The 9,120-nt window shown below is 39.2% G+C and overlaps 1 protein-coding gene across 1 annotated transcript in view; it reads right to left on the reverse strand.

The window, feature by feature from the left end:
- LOC127416675 (SH3 and multiple ankyrin repeat domains protein 3-like) overlaps positions 1–1,875 on the reverse strand; it is a 286,289-nt gene extending 284,414 nt beyond the window's left edge. Inside the window, exon 1 of the mRNA XM_051656158.1 lies at positions 1,585–1,875. Coding sequence (XP_051512118.1) covers positions 1,585–1,875 — 291 coding nt within the window. The remainder of the gene's footprint in view (positions 1–1,584) is intronic.
- Between the last annotated feature and the right edge of the window lie 7,245 nt (positions 1,876–9,120).

A 9,120-nucleotide genomic window follows, 5' to 3' on the forward strand; every position in this document is an offset into this window, starting at 1 on the left:
TTGGTTCTTTTGAATCTTCAGCATGAATCATACAACACAACCAGTGTAGTCAGACTCCCAGACGAATGACTCTCATGAGCTGGTAGTCCAATTCCTGAACAAATGACTCTTATAAGCTATCACATTTTTTGTATATTTAGATTTTTTTATTAAATATTTATAGTCGGCATTGCCTTGATGCCTCTTAAAAAGTCTGTGTAAACACCTTTAGCAAGAATTGTACTAAATGTATTTCTGATTAATTATATCTGATCTGTCGGAATCTGAAATGACCTCATCATTCGGCAACAGGCTATCAAGGGCAGTCTATCCAATAAGAATTGCTTATTCCCATATAATTTCCCCTTGAAAGTACTAAAAGTATCATTACTGGAACCGTTAAGGAATTGGAATCGTTAAATTCTTTCCACTTCACATCCCTAGTGTGAACGGCCCTTGAAGGAATAAATCGCCGAGGGACACCAAGTCGATGTATTGTTGGACACATTAGACATTCTTACTCAAGTGCATTATCCAACTGTATCAAGTGGCAGATCACATGAGTGTCATTTTCATTTTGGCGAATTTGAAGCACATTTGCATACAGTTGAACTCTGCTTAACTGTCGCATCTCCAATAGCTGCTGTCACTAATGTTGCCACTAACTCAATTGATTAAAAATGCAAGCACTTTGGTGGCTTTTCTTGCTGAAAATCGGAGTCCAAGTGGACCCTCCTAAATACTTCACAACCAGTGTCCGAAATGAAGTGGGGCTCAGGGCAAAAATGCCACTGAAATTAAAAAAAATAAAAACAAAAATAATAAAGACCCCCATAATTTAAAATGTTGTGGCAAAAAAATGCATTCTAGAGGTCGACCAATATATCGGATTTACAGATTAAAAATAAACTCAGATAAATTACAATAGTTATTTTTGGTTTAATTTATCTGTGTAGATTTTGCACAATATATTTTTAATTATTTAGAAAAACAATGCCCTAAAAAGCTCCTTAATGGTCACACTGGTCACAACTAACCTAAGGCACAAATAATGAAAGGCATGCTTACATGCAATCCAAGTTCAGTGCACAACTTCAAACCGGCAGCAAGTGCAATTCTGGCAGTGAACCAATCGTCAGCTACCAGTGCTATTCGTTTAGAAAAACGATTAAATTAAAGATGCCACCTGCAATAGTAGCACCAGCATCTGTCCAAAAGGAACAGGTGAGTTTCTGTCGCTCACTCTCTATTATCCATCAGCACCATATGTCGCTTTAGAAGGCCCTCGGGACTTGTACAATACACAGCAACCAGACTGTCAATTCTGACAGCCCGACAACGAGGAAAAAAGTCACTGTGAATTAGAGTAAACTACAATAACAGAGCCCTGTCCCCACATTTGTGCCCAGTTTTCAAAGTCAGCTGCAGTTGCACTAATGAAGAGAGCTTAAATTCAACAATTCAACCGGCGAAGCAAAATGAAAGAGAGAGAGATTAAAAAAGAAAGCCATGTTCGTTCATATGCACACTCAAAGAAAAAGAAATAAATAATCTGACAGGCTGAAAAGCACAAGAGAGAGAGTTGGTAGGGCTGACAGAACTCACCGTTTGCTGCAGGTCGGGGATGCCTATCCGAATGACCAGTGTGTTGCCCTGGGGTTCCTCCATGGGGCCGGTGAGCAGAGAGCGGGAGCTGTCCCCCCGGCTGGTGCTGGAGAGGTGGCGGGGACGAGGCTGCGCAGGGCAAGTGTAGACGAGGAGAGGGAGAGTGAGCGAGAGAGGGAGAGAGAGGGGGAGGACAGAGGAGGGCTCAGGCAGGTGTTCTGTGGGCTGCTGTTGTGGATGATCTCTGGGCTGAGAAGGCTCATGTTTGCCCGAGCCCGCACTCACAGGCATGCTCTGTGTGTGTGGAGCTCCGACTGCATAGTGCCTCACACACACACACACACACAAGCGTGCCGCTGCTCGCATATGGCAGAGATAGAGAGAGAGAGAGAGAGAGAGAGAGAGAGAGAGAGAGAAGAGGGGAGGGGAGATGCAAGAGGGGATTAGAGAGAGAGAGAGAGAGAGAGAGAGAGAGAGAGAGTGAAGTGGGGAGGGGAGATGCAAGAGGGGATTAGAGAGAGAGAGAGAGAGAGAGAGAGAGAGGTTAGATGTCTGCTGCGATAAAGCATTTTAAGCCAGAGGGGAAACCTGTGAGCTATAATACCAGTTTAACACACATTTGAACACACAGTAAGACTGATTACAATGTCGTTAAATAAAGCACAACAAGCATATCAGATACAAAGAGAATTCTAATTATCTAATACATCTGATATGTGATAACTGACAAAATTGCAGTGTAAAATTGGGAGAGAGAGAGATAAGGCATTTTAAGTGAGAAACCAGGGCTCCGACTAAATGGTCGCATTTTGTGAAAATTCTTCCTGCTAGTGCGAATACATTTTGAAAGTGGTGGCACTGGTGCGACTACAAAGTTGGATGACTGTTGGGCATGGGAAATATCAAAAAAGTGGAACGAAATAGCACTACTCGGATCAGTTGTCAGTATGCCTCAATGGACAGAGCACTGTGAGCGCAGAGCAGGTGCGTTCACTCGCGGATTGGCCTCGAGCTCTTAACCACGCAGCGCAGATCGTCATAAACAGGGCTGCGAGAAGAACGAGGAGGGCTGCAGAATTATTTGTTGAAAACCTCTATTAAAACCCCAGATGTGTCTGTGATTAAACTAGTTTAAAATCATACTAAATGTCCCTGCCATTCAAAACAACACTGATGAGGAAAACAGGAGAAAACTGCACCATGAACAGACATAAATAATAAGGCTTTTCAATACACACATCACAACCCTTACAAAAATTGACCATGGATTAACTATAACACTAACTGTATCAACTATGGTTCATATGCAGAAATGTGGTACTAAACATTATATTAATATATTAATATTTACATTTATATATCAGGGAGTGAAGAAATGTATTTTTTTTGCAACTACTGTATGGCAGATTCAGTTTTATATACAGTACAGTATATACTGTATAATTGTAGTGAGGAGCCATGCATGATTTTACTTTAACCTGTGGTTACCTTGGTCTTATTGCAATTAACACATTCAAAACTATGGAAGAACTATATGGTCAATTTTGAAAAGGCAAAGTAGAATCAAGGGCCTCAGAGCATGGACCTTTGTGAATTATGGACCAAGCTATCAACATCTGTTCTGGTGCTCTCTGGTTGTAGGAAAAGGTCACTGTCTTTGTCTGTCTTCAGAAGACTGTATTTTAATCAGTAAGAGCCTAAGAAAAGAGTCCTAACTCATTTCTACTGTCAGAATATTTTAATTTTGCCCAATATAAAGTCTGAAGCCCTGAGCCTATAACATCGGTTTAACACATTTCTGAACACGCAATTAAACAGATTACAACAGTGTCATTTAATAATGCAAAGTCAAGATATCAGACTCAAAACATGGCTTCAATTATCTAAAATCGATTAATACATGGCTCTCTATTACTTGATTTTTCCTTTACTTGGGGACTAGTCATTCATCTATGTCACAGCTGTTGCTAGTCCAAAATGTGGCTGCTAGGCTGCTCACAATACTAAGAGGAGGGACCACACTTCACCGGTATTGGCTTCACTACATTGGTTACCGGTACAGTATAGAATTCAATACAAGGTCCTGTTATTTGTTTTTAAAGTGGTTCATGGTATGGCCCCTGGTTACCTCCTCACTGAGCTTATACTTTTGCATTATTCATGTAGATCATTAAGATCGGCCAATCAGTTACTACTGACTGTTCCCAGATTACCCTTAAAGCTCAAAGGGGATCGGGCTTTTTCAGTTGCTGGTCTGAGGTTGTGGAATGGTCTACCTCTTGAGATTAGATCCTCCACATCTATTTCAATTTTTAAATTGCATTTAAAAACTTTTTTGTTTTCATTGGCTTTTAATACTTGATGGACTCTGAGTGCTGTCTTTTTTATGCTAGGTTTTATTTCCTGCTAGTTACCTTATTTCCTATAGTTGTTTTCATATTTTATTTTCAATGTACAGCACTTTGGTGCTATGGTGTAGTTTGAAAGTGCTTTATAAATAAATGAGACTTGAGACTTGAAAGGTCAATTTCAAGTTCATTCTCCGGTCGAATTTTTGTGTACATTGACCGCTAAACTATACAGTTGACTGTAGTCTCTGGCAACCGATTTTAGGGCTTTTTAGGGCTTTTTTTTTGTTTTGTTTTTTGATTTTTCAGATTAATCGCGATCTTCGTTTGAACGTTTTTTTATAATGATTTTTAAAATCACAAGATCAATCTTTTACTCGATGCCAAGGGTGCTCATCACATCGATTGCAAGACAACCATTGGTTGACATGCCAAAAGGGAATGAAAGTATAATGTTTTTATTTCTTCATTTCGGTACTCGCACAATGTTTCACTGACTGATGTGTGTGTGCTTTATGTGTGCACGTGTGCTCTGAGAGCGCTTGCAGAGTGATGCGGATAGGCTCCCAAATGGTAAAATACGCTTCAAAGTTTCGTGAAAATGCCCATCTTGGTGAGCTTTTAATGTAAGCTTTTTAATTAAAAAACACAGTCATTTACTGTATGTTTGGATTTGTATCAAAATATCCAACATGATCACACGTGAAGTCGGCATGATGTTTCCGATAGTTTCGGTACCCTAGGATCAGCAACTGTATGCCGACGCGCTGACATGCAGCATTCTTATCAGACATGTTTGCAGTGGTTTCAATGTGTTTATCTTTCCACCTGGCACGATTGGCTGTGCGTTGCATCAGCTAGGGAGACTAGGGTTCAAAGTCAGGCAGTAACCATATTTGAATAATCAATGACGAGCATGATTCGTAGGTTTCACTTTTCCCTCTAACATTACTTTTTTACTCCACTAATGGTTAAGATAAGGTTTGGGTTTGGGTTGGGGGATAGAATCTATAAATATATGCTTTTCTCTTCAATGTATAACGTCCTGTAAAGCTGAAAACAACTTGCTTCACTACTAGCTTTTGGTGACCTCTCCTGGACATAAATGCCCTACAACACTTACTGCTTTGGCCACTGGGGGCAGTGTTTCTAAATTTCGGTCAACGTATACCGATTTTGACGAAAGAAAATTCGGTCTACTCTTTCCGATTTCACTGTGCGATCAGGCTGAAATATCAGACTTCAAGGGTAAATGCAGCCTAATAGACCTGCTGCTGTCTATTAGATCGTTATTATTAATCAAACAACAATAACAATAAAATGAAAAAAAAAAGAAAAGCTCACTGCTATTGGCTGGATAACTTCAGTAGCTATAAAAGTATTAATGTATTATAATCATACAGTGAAGACCAGTAATTTAAGTAACTTTGTTACATTTCTTTACATTTTTCAATTTCTGAATATGAACTTGAATACTTGATATTGATGTTAAAAATGGCAAACAATGTTAAATAGCCGTGCTAGTTCCGTGTCTTGCATCACTCTGCGGCCTTTTTCTCTTTTTCTAACTCATTATTTCATGTTGATTTATATATTTGGTAAGCAGTCTGCAGGATAATAACTGACAGAATTACAGTGTAAAAACTGGGGAAAGAAAGGTTTGAGTTATCCATGATAAGGTACGTAGGGAAGGAAAACCAGTAGGGAAACCAGTGAGCTATAGCCTAATAACGTATTAAAACACATTTGAACACACAATGAAACTGATTAAAGTGTCATTAAACAATGCAAAATACACATATCACATAAAAAGATAATTCTAATGATCTGATATGCAAGATAATTGACAGAATAACAGGGTAAATACTGGACAGAAGGAGAGATAGATAAAGAGAAAGACTGTTGAACTGCTGTATTGATTTCAAGCAAATATTGCCTTCACATTTCACAGAAAAGCATTAGCTACCAGTACAATCTGACACAGTTTGCTGAGTGTTCATATAGTAGGCATGTGTGTGTGTATCAACATTTTTTAAAGTTGACTAAATACTATGCAACATGACTAGAGCAATATTGTCAGATAACTTCATATAAAACACATGGATCAATACAAACACACAAACACGCACGTTTGTTTTGTCATGGTGAGAACTTCCGATTATGATTGCTAAAACATTAAGCTAATCGTATTTTGTAAACCCTAACCCTTCAGTTAAACCTTAAATAAGCAGTTTTTGCATTTTTAGATTTTCATTAAGACAATATTTAAAATGTTTATAAAGGTATTGGGGGCCATTGGCTGGTCTCCACGAGGTAAGTGATTTCAAGTTTTACTGTCCTTGTTGAGGCAAGGACACCCAACAGGACAAGACAAACTTGGGATTCATGCTGAGTTTGAGTCATTTTTATGTAAAATAAGAGCTGTCAAAATTTATGCATCTTAACTGTATTTTTTGTACAACACACAAACCCAGATGGGGCCTTGAAAAGCTGCATTTCGCTGGAGTGAAGCATCAGCATCTCTCCGGAGCTGGGTTGCACTTCCGTCTTACCGAACAATTCAGATTTCATCATTTACATGTGCAGTGCCAGCATCAAAAGCAAAACAAGATGTTCTCTGCAAGCACTTTTCACGAGGAGTTCAAAACAGTGTGAAACACGTGAATGTGACTTCATGATTGCTGTAGCAAAAGTTAATAGCCATGATTAATATTGTGGGGATTGAGAGTTTTAGAGATTTAATGAATGGAACGCAACCTATGGGGGACTACTTTTTCTTCTCTTTTTTTTTAATTAGTTAACCTCCCAATAAGATTAGCTTCTGATAGTGTACTGAATTGGAGGTGTACCTGTGGATGTATTTTAAGGCCTACCTTCAAACTCAGTGCCTCTTTGCTTGACATTATGGGAAAATCAAAAGAAATAAGCCAAGACCTCAGAAAAAAAATTGGGGACCTCCACAAGTCTGGTTCATCCTTGAGAACAATTTCCAAATGCCTGAAGCTACCACGTTCATCTGTACAAACAATAGTACGCAAGTATAAACACCATGGGACCACGCAGCTATCATACCGCTCAGGAAGGAGACACATTCTGTCTCATAAAGATGAACGTAGTTTGGTGCGAAAAGTGCAAATCAATGCCAGAACAACAGCAAAGGACCTTGTGAAGATACTGGAGGAAACAGGTCGACAAGTATCTATATCCACAGTAAAACGAGTCCTATATCGACATAACCTGAAAGGCTGCTCAGCAATGAAGAAGCCAATGCTCCAAAACGTCCATACAAAAGCCAGACTACAGTTTGCAAGTGCACATGGGGACAAAGATCTTACATTTTGGAGAAATTTCCTCTGGTCTGATGAAACAAAATTGAACTTTTTGGCCATAATGACCATTGTTATGTTTGGAGGAAAAAGGGTGAGGCTTGCAAGCCGAAGAACACCATCCCAACCGTGAAGCATGGGAGTGGCAGCATCATGTTGTGGGGGTGCTTTGCTGCAGGAGGGACTGGTGCACTTCACAAAATAGATGGTATCATGAGGAAGGAAAATTATGTGGATATATTGAAACAACATCTCAAGACATCAGCCAGGAAGTTAAAGCTCGGTCGCAAATGGGTCTTCCAATTGGACAATGACCCCAAGCATACCTCCAAAGTTGTAGCAAAATGGCTTAAGGACAACAAAGTCAAGGTATTGGAGTGGTCATCACAAAGCCCTGACCTCAATCCGATAGAAATTTTGTGGGCAGAACTGAAAAAGCATGTGCGAGCAAGGAGGTCTTCAAACCTGACTCAGTTACACCAGTTCTGTCTGGAGGAATGGGCCAAAATTCAAGCAACTTATTGTGAGAAGCTTGTGGAAGGCTACCCAAAATGTTTAAACCAAGCTAAACAATTTAAAAGGCAATGCTACCAAATACTAACAAATTGTTTGTAAACTTCTGACCCACTGGGAATGTGATGAAAGTAAATAAATCATTCTCTCTACTATTATTCTGACACTTCACATTCTTAAAATAAAGTAGTGATCCTAACTGACCTAAGACAGGGAATGTTTTCTATGATTAAATGTTGGGAATTGTGAAAAACTGAGTTTAAATGTATTTGGCTAAGGTGTATGTAAACTTCTTCAATTCTATCTATCTATCTATCTATCTATCTATCTATCTATCTGTCTGTCTGTCTGTCTATCTACTTCTTTTCCAGTTAAAATGGATTTATTTTCTTCTTAGGAATGAAAACAAAAGAGTTTGTAACAATAATGTTTATTAACATTTTCCAAACAAAGCCTTCATCAGTATAAAGATAGAAATGCACTTAAATAGCACCAATTTAAGTAACATCAAGGGGCAGATTCACTAAGAATGAACTGTGGCCATTAAAAGCGGCATTGGTTTGCACACGCTCTCTGCGTCGGTTTAGCGCCCGATTCACTAATTAAATTATGCAGCTCAGGCAACGGCACAAACGTGCCCACAAAGTCGCTGCTGAACGCAATTTGCATGTGCAATTTAGACCTTGCTGTCCGATTCTGAGCGCTATATAGCGAAGGATGCCACAGACCACTGTATTTGACACACCCTGCCGGGACTGTACAGCATCACTTTGATCCAGACACCTGAATCATTCCTTAAACATGCATAACGTGCGCTTGATGACACTTCACATCTGGATATATGCCAGGTTATATATCCTCTCTCCATCATTTTTCTGATTATTTGATTAATTACTGCTGATATGATGATGGGTTGAAAATGTTCACAAACATTAAACTCTTTTAAATAAATTAATTTTACAGCCTACTTTCATTTGGCGGTAATAGCACGATCTAAATTGCGCCAGGGAATTTTTGTGAATAAAGCGCAATCTACAATGAGCCTAATTTACATAGAAAGGAGGTGTGCTTGTGTGGAAAGGATTGACAGTGACTACACTTAAAGGCTCAAGATGCAGCACAGTTTCAGTGCTGATTGCGGCTAGTAAAACAGATTGCGGGTGGTTAGTGAATAAGACAGGATTTTGTGCTGAAATACCATGCACAAAAGTGGTGCAACAGTTTAGTGAATCTACCCCTACAATAAATGTTACCTAAAGTCTAAGCGAGAGGTTGACTAAATAAAATAACTAGTCAAGTATTCATTGCAATGGGCATTCAGTCTCTTAACCCTCATCCTCCACAATATT

The sequence above is a fragment of the Myxocyprinus asiaticus genome, chromosome 26 (assembly GCF_019703515.2).
Source record: "Myxocyprinus asiaticus isolate MX2 ecotype Aquarium Trade chromosome 26, UBuf_Myxa_2, whole genome shotgun sequence".
In the NCBI taxonomy this organism is placed as follows: Eukaryota; Metazoa; Chordata; class Actinopteri; order Cypriniformes; family Catostomidae; genus Myxocyprinus; species Myxocyprinus asiaticus.